Source organism: Nuphar pumila, chromosome 12 (assembly GCF_984573655.1).
Source record: "Nuphar pumila chromosome 12, dmNupPumi1.hap1.1, whole genome shotgun sequence".
Lineage (NCBI taxonomy): Eukaryota > Viridiplantae > Streptophyta > Magnoliopsida > Nymphaeales > Nymphaeaceae > Nuphar > Nuphar pumila.
The window spans coordinates 38,389,603-38,403,458 of record NC_143260.1 but is presented as its reverse complement, the minus strand read 5'-3'; the positions used below and the strand labels follow the sequence as shown (position 1 = coordinate 38,403,458).

Here is a 13,856-nt window from a genome sequence, read left to right as displayed (position 1 = left end):
AGCCTATTTTACAATGTTCTAACAAGACATCAAGACATTCATAAGGTAGACAGAAAACAATGATTGTCATGTTTGGAATCTAGGCGTCAGAAGTAGCTAGAGTGGGAAGTAGCAAATACCCAATGCAAAAGTTGTTTGGGATGGGTGCAGTTGTAGGAAATCATGGAATTGGGGTGGTATTTGACACCTCCATTTCCACATTTCACTTCCCACCTAGGTGAGGTGGCAGTTGCCAAATACTACACCGGTGCTTACTCCTACACCTTCCCAATGCTCTTCCAGTATTAATTTCAGCTTTTCAACTGCATTCTAAACAATGGAACAAGTGAAAGTGGTAAATCTCCAGCTAAACAGTTTCACTTACCCAAACAACCATGTGAATTTGCTAAAACCATAAATTTTGGGGATTTCTTAACTGCATCTAGCTACCACCGACTGGAAGATTCCAAACAGGACCTTAATCAGGAAGAGAAGTTTGTAGGGTATTTGACAAATTACTCCCAAATCTCTCTAGGCTTTAGCTAGCTAAGTGAAGTTCTTTTGTTCATGTCAATACTTCAATACTTAAAGGACAATACAGTCTTATAACCCATCATTAAAGTATAGACTGACCCCAAACCAGGTCTTCCATAACTCCAGTTAAGCCCTAAACTTCACTAAAATTATATGGCTTTACTCCTGATTTAAAGCACCCATTAATTTTTAATCAAATCTCCATAAAAAAATAATCTTTTCAACCCTATATATATATATATATATATATATATATATATATATATATATATATATATATATATATAGAGAGAGAGAGAGAGAGAGAGAGAGAGAGAGAGAGAGTACCGAACGCCCAAAATTTGTATAATAAGCAGAGCAAGCGAGGGAGCAGGAAACAAAAGGCAGAAAAAACGTGACCCTCTCACAACACGAGAGAGAGAGAAAGAGAGGGAATTCAGTTTTTTCCCTGAAAGAGAGACAGAATTTCCAATTCCCAATGGCGTCGGAGTTGATCTTCCGGGGCCACGACGGGTCCTCCCCGACGAAGGACGTCTACTCCCCCAAGCCGGAGAAGCGGTGGTCACCGATCCTGCTGCGGCCGGTCCGCTACTTCCTCCGCGAGCAGCGCCCCCTTTTCGTCCTCATCGGCATATCCCTCGCCTCTGTCTTCTTCCTCCTCGCCGGCAAGACCCAGGTGGCCGGAAACCACCCCTACCACCACCACCAACATCAACAACAACAATACCACCGTGCCGTTCCGACGATGGCGATGGGGGATCACCACCGGGTGGCCTACGAGACGGGGGTGGTTGGGCGAGATCTCGCGAGGGTGGCGTCGATCGGGGGGAAGATCCCGTTGGGGTTGAAGACGAAGGGGAAGAGGATCGTGGTGACGGGAGGGGCGGGCTTCGTGGGGAGCCATCTGGTGGACAGGTTGATGGAGAGAGGGGACAGCGTCATCGTCGTCGACAATTTCTTCACGGGGAGGAAGGAGAACGTCATGCACCACATGGGGAACCCCCGGTTCGAGCTCATCCGCCATGACGTCGTCGAGCCGATCCTGCTGGAGGTCGACCAGATCTACCACCTCGCTTGCCCCGCCTCCCCTGTCCACTACAAATTCAACCCCGTCAAGACCATCATATCCTTTTTTCTGGATCTCTTTCCCCCTTTTCTTTTCATTCTTTTTTGGGTGTTTTGGTTGAAGATGGGTTTGGTTTTTGCTTCTGCATGTTGGTGGGTTTCCATGGTTTGATGGATCTCTTCTTCTTTTTGCTGCTGTTTTCTCTGGGTCTGTGTCTGTATCTGTTTTGTTTGTTCATCGATGATTCCTGGATTTTGTGTTTTTCTAGTTTGTTCCTTCGTTTTTCAGCTGATTTCGTTCACAAGTTGGGTTTTTGGTGGTTTTCGACTATCCCATTTTTCATGGATTAATGCTCTCTCTCTCTCTAGCTTATTTGGGTTCTGGGTTTATTATGTTTTGTTTGATTGGTTTTCTTTTACCTGTTTCTGTTTTTTGTGTGTGTGTTGTTTCTTTCTTTAACATTATTAAGATTTATGACTGTTGTGCTCTGTTTGGAATAGTCATGACTATTTTGTGATCAATGATAATGTCTGTTGATCTCTAAAATGTTCCTCTTTTGAAAACCAAGTTGGTAACCGTTTGTTCTTCTTTTCTGATGGTGTGAATGCGAATAGGTAGAACGGCCTTGCCTTTGGTGGCATTTCATTAGATACCCAGATCTCTGATCTGAGTTTGCCATTCTTTCAAACTCTTTTTCTCCTGTCAATCTTTTTCCTCCATCTCTGCCCAGAGTTTGGGGTTTTCTTCTGTACATTTTCTTCACAAACTTTGGAAACTTTATTCCTTTGTTTGAAATTTTCCAACTCTTCTCCATCTTCGGCGTGACTTTAGGATGTTTTTGTCTTCCTTTCACCACCTCTCTCTCTAAAAAAGTGGGAAAATGGCAGTTTCCTTGACCTGATGGCGTGGGCACAAGACGAACGTGGTGGGCACGCTCAACATGCTGGGCCTGGCCAAGAGGGTCGGCGCGAAGTTCCTGCTAACCAGCACCAGCGAGGTCTATGGGGATCCCCTCCAGCACCCCCAGCAGGAGTCCTACTGGGGCAACGTCAACCCCATCGGTGTGTAGTACTACTGTTTCCTGTTCCGTAGCCGCGAGCGCGGCGGACCTCAGAGGTTTGATCGGCGAAGGCCTGCATTAGGTTGGACCGGGTTTGCTCCCATCCCGGTCGCGGCCGCCTCCGGCCGGGTTTTTTTCCTTGGCCCAGCCAAGACAAAGTAGTCTTATCTATGGTCCTTGGTCCTTGCTTTTAGAAGTGTTCCGCTGAGCCCTGGCCCTCCCCTGTTTCAGGCGTCCGGAGTTGCTACGATGAGGGGAAGCGTACGGCTGAGACGTTGACCATGGACTACCACAGAGGCGCCGGTGTGGAGGTCCGTTCCCTCTTAGATTTTTTGACTTTTGACTTTTCTCTCTCTACTTTTTTTGGGCATTAAGATTTGAAAAATGACAAAAACGTCCCTGACCTTATGACTCGGGAGCTATGGACATGCTCGTTAATTTTTCAACCCGGAGAAAACGGATCTGTGCTTGAAACGTCTTAACTTTTTTTTTTTATTCTTGGACGAAACTACCCGCGAGGTTTAGAACTTTCTCTTTTTTTTTACTTTTTTGTATTGATCGATCTGAGTTTAGGAAAGAGGATGTAGTGGTAAATTCATTTTTGTGGGGGTAAAAAAAAAAAACTTGTGCAGGTGAGAATTGCTCGGATCTTCAACACGTATGGCCCCCGGATGTGCATCGACGACGGGCGGGTCGTCAGCAACTTCGTCGCTCAGGTTGGTTGAGATCTGGTGTGTCATTCGGACTATTGTGAAGGGCGTTTTGGTCATTAACATATGAACCCTCTCTCTCTCTCTCTCCTTTTGGCAGGCACTCAGGAAGGAACCGTTGACCGTTTACGGGGACGGCAAGCAGACGAGGAGCTTCCAGTACGTCTCCGATCTGGTAACAGCTCGAAAAACCCTGTGGACCCCACCTTTGGCTCTCTTTCCTTTTTCTTTTTTAATAAAAAAAAATAATTGAGCCGTTGATTTAGTGTTGGTTGTTCTAGTGACGACTTTGTGTATTGTTATTATTCGTGTTATATTTAGTTTTAATGAGAAGTGGTAGCTGCTTCCGGCCTACCACCAGCAAACGCTTGATTTTAAGTTGTTAATCTGATCCTGCAGATGTGTTCGGCATGGTCAATTTGCTAAGAAATGACGCTTGGATAATGTTTTTTCTATGAAAATTATGATTTTTTAGCCTTAATATTTTGGTAAATCTTAAACCATTGATTTTTAAACCTAATGTACTTGCGTGGCTGAATCAGATGTCCAAGAGTCGATTGATGTTAATTGAAGCATCATATTTAATGAAAATGTGAAAAAAAACTTTTGAAAGCCCAGTAGGCTGTCTGTCTGTAGGCCAGAAAAGTGGTATATATATATATATATATATATATATATATATATATATATATATAGAGAGAGAGAGAGAGAGAGAGAGAGAGAGAGAGAGATGGGTAGGTGGGAAATTGATAAGTGCTAAATGATACATGTTAAATGGGTTTTTCTGCCCTTCCAATGTTTTTTTCACCTGACCATATAAATATGTTGGGCATGGTCCATTTAGGAGGAATCCACACCTGGATCATGTGTTTTCAAAGAAAAAAATGATATTTGGAGCCTAAAAATTTTACAAAGATTTTGGATCATTGAATTTTTGAACCTTATAAAAACCTACCCATGTGTCGGAATGGAGCACTTCTATAAGAGCTGATCCTTATAAAATCAAGTACATAGATCACATCTGCATGGTCAGAATTTAAAAATAAAACAAAAAAACCCTGTAAACTCATTTAACACGTATCATTTAGCACCCATCATTTCACACCTACCCATTACTCTATATATTCAAGTTAATATGATTATATAAAGAAGAAAAGAGATTGGTGATGTTTATACCTGTTTAGGTAGTTGTAAATTATTGTTTTGTTATTGGTTAAGTGGAAGCATAGTGACAAACGTTTTAAACGGCAATTTCTCTTTTTTCAAAAACTCGTGAGAAATTGAAATTTTTTCATAAATCTCAAGTTTTTTTTGGCAAAATCTCGGCAATAAAAAAATTTAAATAAAAAAATATAAAATTTAATTTTTATAAGAAAATATTAATAAAAAATATTTAAAAATAAAAGTACACATTTTTTCATGATAAATAGTCGTTTAAAACATAAATATCACCTTTAAATCACGATATTTATGTTTTTTCATAAATCTCGCGATATTTTGAAAATCTCGCAAGAAATTGCCGTTTTAAACTTTAAGGCAATTTCTTGCGATATTATCATGAGATTTTCATAAATCTCGCGATATTTGTCACTATGAGTGGAAGACAAACGTGTAGGCATGAGAGGATGTTGAGGTTGGTTTGTTATGTGTGAATTTGGTGTAGGTGGAGGGTCTTATGAGGTTGATGGAAGGTGAGCATGTGGGTCCTTTCAATCTTGGGAACCCTGGAGAATTCACCATGCTGGAACTTGCAAAGGTATGAAGCTTAACTATTTAGTCGTCGTCTTATCTTTTTCCTGCAGGGTCATTGGGTTTGTTGGTAGCAAGTAGCAACCCATGTATGCTGGTTTGGTGATCGTATTCCCTTGGCAGAGTATGGGAAAAAATTATGGGTGTGTTGGAAGGGAGGCCATTTTGCACCTGTTGCATGATTGATGGCTTCCCTTGCGGTTGTCTAGTTCCCCATTGTGGTAACCATAGTCACCCATATCGTCAATATTTTGAAAATATTGTAATATTATTGGGTTTTCAAGGTCATCTGATATTTTGCCGAGATTTTCAAAATATCGGCAGAACCTAAAATATCACGATATCATCACATTATTTTCTCAATTTTCTTGAGATTTAAAAAAAGCTTTTTTATATAGTTTATCATTTATGTTTTAAAACCTTTTCTAATTGTTTCTTTATATTTTTGCAAGAAAATAATATAAAACCTATTATTTCTTATCTTTTTTATTATTCATAGCTTTTGAGATTTTTTCAATTTTTTTTTTGGGAAAAATCGCTTATTGAAAATTTCTCTGAGAAATTACCGTGAACCATACAAGTGACTATGGATATAACCAATATATCCATTTCATGGAAGAGTTGTGACATTTTGAATATATCACCTATTTTGGATTTTATCATGATATGCAGCAAAGAACACTTTTAAGATATTCTTAAATTTTAGATTTTTTTGTTTATATCTATATTTTCTGTCCTAATTTTTATATGCCAATATTTTCCAAGATTTTCTTTAAAAAAACAAAACTTTTTTTTATTTATCATCATATTTGACATATCCAAATCAGAGCAATGCACATGCAAGACATCATGCATCACAAACACAAACGCATGGTACCGTACCATGTTAACCATCATGATGTTAGTCTTTATGTGGAGTCTATCCAATTTCTGCAAACTTGAGGTTACCACGTTTCAGTTGTGCCCCCCGGTGGTGCAATTTGGATCCTTAGTTCTTCTCAAAGTGAATTTTAAAACTTCTAGGCTATATTCAAGTCTCTACAGAACAGTAAACAGACAATGCCAAAGGGTCACACACACACACAAATCATATTTAGCTTTAAGTTTATATATGACAAAATTTGATCACAATTTTGTGATGAGGCCTTTTAATTATTCCCCATATGATTTGGAGTGGATTGTGTTGTAAGAATTCATAATCGGAGGATATCAGTTATTCATGGTGCCCAACTTGACCTTATTACCCGGTGGTTCTCCTATCCTGTCAATGCAAGTTGGTATGATCTGTTTCCATTGGTCCCATTTGACATAAAATATAAGCATGGTAGGATGTCGTCTCATAACCAGATTTTTGCAGCATTCAGCATTCGCTTCATCGTTTTGTTACCTAAATCTTTGGTTCCTATTTCCATCGCAGTGATGAATTTTACAGATGATTATATTGCCATTTGTTGATCCTGTGTAAATTTGGGATTGGTTTTAGGTTGTTCAAGATACCATAGATCCCAATGCTAAGATTGCGTTCAGGCCCAACACAGCAGATGATCCCCACAAGAGGAAGCCAGACATATCAAAGGCCAAAGAGCTTCTTGGTTGGGAACCTAAAGTTTCACTCAGGGAGGGTCTGCCCCACATGGTTTCTGATTTCAGAAAGCGCATCTTCGACGATCATTCTCAAGAGAAAGCTACTTCAGCATGAATGCACACCAAGCTCTTCTTCCTTTTTGATTCCCAGTAGACGGCAAACTAGGTTTTGAAAGGAACCATGGAGAAGTCCTGATTCATTCATGTTTATGTTTTTCTTTTTTGTTTCACATTTTTTTTATCGTGTTTTTCCCCTTCACCTTCTATATATCAATGCATTTCTTCTTACCATGACCGAGTTGCTGTCTACTACTACTACTACTACTACTACTACGAGCGAGAGAGAGAGAGAGATGAATATGTGATGCTTGTTACAGGGATATGTTTGGTGGGGACTAATGTTGGCACACTTGCAGGCAACTGCTGCGAGTTTTGGTGAGAGGTTGTTAGCTCTGCCCTCTCTTATGGAAGTAGGATGCATGTTCTTTTCGTGGTTTGCGGGTGAAGGATGGTCCACACTTGTCCCAATAAAGCTAAAAATTGGTGGGCAGCCTTCTGAAGAGAGTTTTGCATTGCATGTGCGGTTGAGCAATCGTTAGCCTCACAATTGTGAAGATTAAAGGCTTGCCAGATTGTGGGGTATCATAGTTGAAATCAGTAGGATTTAGATCCATGTCCTATTCCAATCTGTGGCTTTTTTTATGCAGCAGTGAGCTCTGCCTACTCTGCTGGACAGCCTTTGTTCCTTGTTTGTGGCGACGTAGGACATTTCCCTGATTCAACATGTTGAATGAAAGTGACATTGAATGGCTGTGCCTGGTAGCAGTTTGTTCTCTTCATGGTTAAGCACAGTTAAAGCACAACGACATATGTGAGGTAGTCTTTGATGAGAAATAAAAACACATGGCAAACACTCACAAAACTAAAGACAATGGTTACGTGGTTCGGTCCCATGTTGACCTACATCCACGGAAAGGCTGAATCCATATTCTCTCTTAATTTTTTACATACACTGTATATAGCCTTATATAGATTTTTCCTCAGAAGATAAAAAATGTATGATAATCATCTATTGCATTGTTAGTCCATACAATCTTCTCAAAAATATCGTTAGGATCATTGAAAATCCTTATCAACAGAAATCTTTATCGGATATGGAAGGAGATCATCTTGACCCAGCTTGGATAGAGACGATTTCTCAACACTCCCCCTCAAGAGGGGCGAAGATGTTATGGCAGCCCCACTTGGGAATAATATCCAAGAATTGATTTCTCGGCAAGCTTTTGGTTAATGCATCGGCCAGCTGATTTGAGCTTTCAAAGAATGGGGTCTCTATTTCCTTTCTTTGAACCTTTTCACGAACATAATGACAGTCAATTTCGATATGTTTTATTCTTTCATGAAAGATTGGGTTTGCAACTATATGAATAGCTGTTTGATTATCATAATACATAGGAACTGAAAGTTGTACTAAAAAACTCAAATCTGTCAATATCATTCTGGTACAGGAAATTTCACTAGTTGTTGAAGCCATGGCTCTGTATTCTGCTTCAGCACTAGGCCTGGAGACCACATTCTGTTTTTTACTTCCCCATGAAACCATATTTTCTCCAACGAACACGCAAAAACTAGTAGTAGATTTTTTATCATTAAAATTGCCTGCCCAATCTGCGTCAGAATACCCCACTATATTATAATGCTCATTGTTTTTCATCCATAGTCCCTAACCAAGAGAACTTTTAAGATATTTCAAAATTCTTTCAACGACTTTCATATCTTTGTTAGTAGGAGCATGCATGGCCTGACTGGCTAGATTGACGTCATATGCTATGTCATGCCGAGTAACAGTGAGATATATAAGTCTCCCAACTAGACGTTGATACATGTTGATGTCTTCGATAGACTCCCCCTTGAGCTTATCTTTCCTTTTGATTTCACAAGGAGTCTCGATAGCTTTAGCTCCAAGTTTACCTGTTTCTTTTAAAATATCAAGAGTGTACTTTCTTTGAGATAAAAAGAAACCTTTCTTTGAGTATGCACATTTGATTCCAAGGAAGTACTTCATTATCCCTAAGTCTTTGATATCAAAGACCTTGTGAAGGTATTCTTTGGTTTTGTTTATCTCCTCCTGATGATCTCCTGTAACGATAATATCATCAACATACACTAACACTACAGTAATGTTAGAATTTTCTTTTTTTATAAACAATGTATTATCATTAACACTTCTAGAAAATTCTCTACATTCAAGGGCACTACTAAGCTTTGAGTACCATGCTCTTGGTGATTGTTTAAGACTATAAATAGCCTTTTTTAACTTGCATACTTTGTCACTTTTTTGTTCATCTGGTGTCCTAGAGGAAGTTGCATGTAGACTTCTTCTTCAAGTTCTCCTTGAAGAAAGGCATTCTTCACGTCAAGTTGATACATGTTCCATCCCATGTTACATGCAACATAAATAAGAATTCTTAGAGTATTCATATTTGTTACAAGAGCAAATGTCTTAGTATAATTTATGCCTTGGGTTTGGGTATAACCCTTGGCCACCAGACGTGCCTTGTGTCTCTCGATCGTCCCATTGCTTTTGTATTTGATTTTGTAGACCTACGATTTTTTTTATCATGAGGGGGTGAAGTAATTTTCCAAGTTTGGTTTTTGTAAAGAGCATTGAGTTCTTCATCCATTGCCTTCACCCAGACCTCTAGAGTTTTAGCTTCTTGAAAGGAGGTAGGTTCATGACCAGAGGAAATTTTACTAAGATAGGCAACATATTTTGCCAGGAGCCGAGTGTAGGACAATTTTTTCTCTATAAGATATTTGACTGAATAGGTAACAAAATTCTTCAATCGTGTGGAGGGTCTCGAGATCTGATCCGACCTTCTAAGATACGGCTCAACATTTTGAATGACATCCTGCTCAACGTTTTGAGTAACAATCTCATCATATTCAGACCTTCCATTAAGATCTTGAGATGAAATATTTTCATTGGAGTTTTGAGATGGCATAGTGAAGGAAGTGAAATCATCCACATCTCCTAGATTAGGCTTAACGAAAACTTTTTGAGAACTTTCCCTTTTGTTTTCCCACCTTTTTTTAAAATAAGAGATTTTTTCATTAAATCTCACATCTTTGGAAATAATCATCTTGTGATTTTCAACATCAAAACATTTATATCCCTTTTTGGATGAAAAGTAACCCAAAAACACATTTTTTTGCCTGAGGGTTGAGATTGTCTTTGTGTTTAGGAGATATCCAAACATACACTTCACACCCAAAGATACATAAATGTTCCATTTCAATTTTCCTTCCTTTTAAAATTTCTTAAGGTGACCTTCCTTGAAGATTTTGACTTGACAATCTATTTATCAGATAACACGCAGGCAAAACAGCTTTATTCCAAAACTCATTTGGAACATTATTTTGAAAAATAAGAGCCTGCGTGACCTCAAGAAGGTGACGATTTTTTCTCTCTGCAACCCCATTTTTTTGAGTTTCAACACACGTGGTTTGATGATCAATCCCATGATCTTTTTCAAACTTATCAAAGGCTTGATTTTTATATTTTGTACCATTATCAGTATGCAACACTTTCACCTTTGATTCAAATTGTATTTCCACCATCTTATAAAATTCTTTGAAAACAAATAAGACTTTATCTTTGGATTTCATCAAATAAATCTAAGTGCATTTCGAAAAATCATCATCAAAGGTTATATAATACTTAAAACCACCATATGAGATCGTTGGGGCTGGTCTCCAAACATTAGAATGTATCAAATCGAAATGTTTATTTGAAAAACTATTACTCAAAGGAAAATGAGACCTGCTTTGTTTAGCATAGCGGCACACATCACAGGATAAAACATCAAACCCAACATTTGGAAAGAGAGACTTCAGGGTCCATTCATAAGGATGACTGAGTCTATAATGCAAAAGTTCTTCATTATTTTCATGTCCAGCCAAACATGTGACGTGGTTGGTATTGAGCACATAGAGATCGTTAATGCATCAGCCATCACCAATCATCTTCCTAGTCAAGCGATCCTAAAAAACAACATCATTGGGAGAAAAAACAACATTGAAGTTGTAATCTTTTGCAATCTGTGATACTGACATAAGATTCGATGCCAAGGACAGTATATAGAGAACTTTACTTGAGGCTGAATAAAAAAACTTAACACTCCCAGTACCGTTGATTGTAGTTTTTGATCTGTTAGCTAACGTAACTGAGCCTTCTTTTGAAAATTTTTCTTTTCGAAAAATACTTTGGTTTGTCATGTGTTTGGAAGCCCTGAAATCAATGATCCATTCACATGAGTTAGAGACCATACCTACGAGAGCAGACTGAGCGCTGACAGAGCATGATTCTGGAATGGTTGATGCAGCAACAATGTTGGTTTTTTAAGGCTTTGCAAAATTTGTGCTAGACTTTCAATAGTGAGAGGAGTCTTACTATTGAAATTTTTAGATGAATGATCACTATTGTCTGATTTTTGAGCTTCAGATGATACCTGGTAGGCCTCACGTTCTCTGTCCTCACGTTCTCTGTTTCTATTTCTTAAATGACCGGGTTTATCATTAAGAAACCAGCAGTTCTCACGGATATGTCCCATCTTCTTACAATGTGAGCACTTAGCACATCTATTGTGACCTTATCTTTTGAAGTTATATCCTTTCTGTCTTTGTTCATTCTTATTTATGTTGATCATAGAAGCACTTTTTTCAGCATTGTCAGTATTTTCAGAAATAGTTTCAGGATTCATAACATGTTTGCGAGCCTCTTCACGCATAATTAGAGAGCAGACTGAATGACGAGAAGGCAAGCTTTGAGCCATAAGAAGTGGACTCTTTAAGTGTTCATATTCGGGTCCTAAACATGCAAAAAACTGAAAAATTCGCTCTTGTTCTTTCAATCTTTGTATATCAAGAGGGTTATTGAGATTGGTGGTGTATGAATCTAATTCATCCCATATGCTCTTAATTTTTTTGAAAAACTCACCGAATGGGGTTAATTTTTTTTTTGTCACGTAATTCATTTATGAGTTGATACATTCTGGCTATATTATATTGCTCCCCGTACATAGCCCTTGCCGTGTTCCAAATTTCTTCAGTCGAGTCAAGAAGAATAAATCCATCAACAATTTTAGGGTCCATAGAATTCAACAACCATGACATTTCGAAATGGTTATTGGATTCCCATTCCTCGTATGTCGGGGCCCTTAATTCTAGTTTAGGCTTTCTTCCATTTACATAGCCTAGTTTCATTTTTTCGCTTAAGAACAAGGTAGCGGCCTTGGACCATGATAAATAATTAAATTTGTTCAAGAGAGTATTTATGATTTTGAGGTTAGGACTAACCTGCTCTTGAATCACCACTTTTTGTGTGCTATTAGAACCATTGCCGGATGACTGAGAAACTGATCCGTCTGCCATTGAAACCACAACTCTAGAAAGATCGAGCCCTCCCAGAGGTAGATCTCCAAACCTAAAGCTCTGATACCATGATGAAAAATAAAACGCACTACAAACACTCACAAAATGAAGACAATAGTTACATGGTTCGGTCCCATGTAGACCTACATCCACGGAAATGTTGAATTCATATTCTCTCTTAATTTTTTACATACACTAGCCTTATATATTTTCCCTCAAAAGATAAGAAAGGTATGATACTTATCTATTGCCTGATTGTTAGGCAATACAATCTTCTCAAAAATATCGTTAGGATCATTGAAGATCCTTATCAACAGAAAACTTTATCAGATATGGAAAAAGATCATCTTGACCCAGCTTGGATACAGATGAATTTTCAACAGTCTTTTAGGTGAATGTTAATGCAGTTGAAACAGTGTGTGATTGGTAGGTGTGCCCCAGTTAAAGTGTTCTCCTAATGTCTCCTTAGGTCAACAACCTCTCTCTCTCTCTCTCACACACACACAAAATTTGATCTCATAGATATATATGGATTGTTCAGTAAGAGCATGTTTGATGATGTGTCTTGCACATCACATGGGACGCCGCTGTCATCAAACAAATGATGTGGCGAACATGAGGAATGTGTCTGCCACGTACATTTTTCACTGTAATTTTTGTTCAACCCCTACCTGTTACGTTGAGAAAGGGGATGGGGGGACCCTTTAAAACAAAATCGGAGGGGGAGGGAAGGAACTCTCTCATTTTCATTTCATTCCTCTCTCTTTGCACCCAGGTGGTGAGGCGGTCGGAGGTCACCGACGAGGGCCTCTTCGTTCCTCTTTCTCTCCCTTCTTCGTTCTACTTAGTCTCTTCGCCTTCTTCATAGTTCTTCGTTCCTCTTTTTTTCGTTCTTCGTTCTTCTTCTTTTTCTTTTTAGGACATTTTTAGGAGTTTTTTCATTAATTAAAGTTTTTTTTATTTTCATTGATTAGAGGTTTACTAGGGATTTGAATCAAATTTTTTAAATTAGGGTTTCCCGTAGTTAATTTGATTGGGGTCTTTTTATTTGATTTTCTTTGATTAGGGCTTTGAATCAAAATTTTTAAATTAGGTTGTTTCTAGTTAATTTGATTAGCGTTTTTTTATTTTCTATGATTAAAGCTTTGAATCAAACTTTTTTAATTAAGTCTTTTTATAGTTAATTTGATTAGGGCTTTTTTGTATTTGATTAGGGATGGGTTTTTTAATTTTCTTTGATTAGGGTTTGAATTAAAGCTATTTTATTTAATTTTTTGACTTATTTTTCTTATAGTTTAGGGTTTTTTGGTTTATTTATGATTTTTTTTTTTGCATTTTAAGGTTTTATGATTTACTAGGGTTTGATAATTTTATTTTTATAGTTAATTTGATTTTAGAGTTTGATATTTTTATCATAAACTTTCTTAATTAGATGTAATATGATATTGATTAAATCATTTATATATAAAAAATATCAATTCTTATGTTTTCTTAAAATTTTAAACATTTTTTTGTTTTTAAATCTAATCTAAGATCCATATCCAATGCTAAAATCCATAATGTGTTTGTTAAAACACTCATATGGTTGGGCGGATCGAGTCGTACGATCCAAAGCAAAGTCATATAACCCATTGTACATGTGTGTTCATTTTGTTCACACAACATAAAACAAACTTTGTACACAAGGAACACTTCTTGTACAGTTTAAACAAACATTGGCTTTAGTATAGTTGTTACAGAA

At 37.8% G+C, this 13,856-nt stretch overlaps 1 protein-coding gene across 1 annotated transcript; it reads left to right on the top strand.

The window, feature by feature from the left end:
• Nucleotides 1–914: 914 nt before the first annotated feature.
• Nucleotides 915–6,976, top strand: LOC149820762 (UDP-glucuronic acid decarboxylase 4-like). The gene is made up of 7 exons (XM_089982306.1): nt 915–1,637; nt 2,494–2,640; nt 2,871–2,950; nt 3,272–3,355; nt 3,450–3,524; nt 5,013–5,105; nt 6,582–6,976. Exons 1-7 carry the CDS (start codon nt 992–994, stop codon nt 6,795–6,797), a joined length of 1,341 nt encoding a protein of 446 aa, XP_089838432.1. The 5' UTR covers nt 915–991; the 3' UTR covers nt 6,798–6,976.
• Nucleotides 6,977–13,856: the final 6,880 nt, after the last annotated feature.

Excerpts from the sequence above, each read along its gene's own strand:
- LOC149820762 (XM_089982306.1), top strand. The coding sequence starts at position 992 with ATGGCGTCGGAGTTGATCTTCCGGGGCCACGACGGGTCCTCCCCGACG. Across the intron at positions 1,638-2,493 it reads CAACCCCGTCAAGACCATCA|AGACGAACGTGGTGGGCACG; the intron begins TATCCTTTTTTC and ends GGCGTGGGCACA. Across the intron at positions 5,106-6,581 it reads CCATGCTGGAACTTGCAAAG|GTTGTTCAAGATACCATAGA; the intron begins GTATGAAGCTTA and ends GATTGGTTTTAG.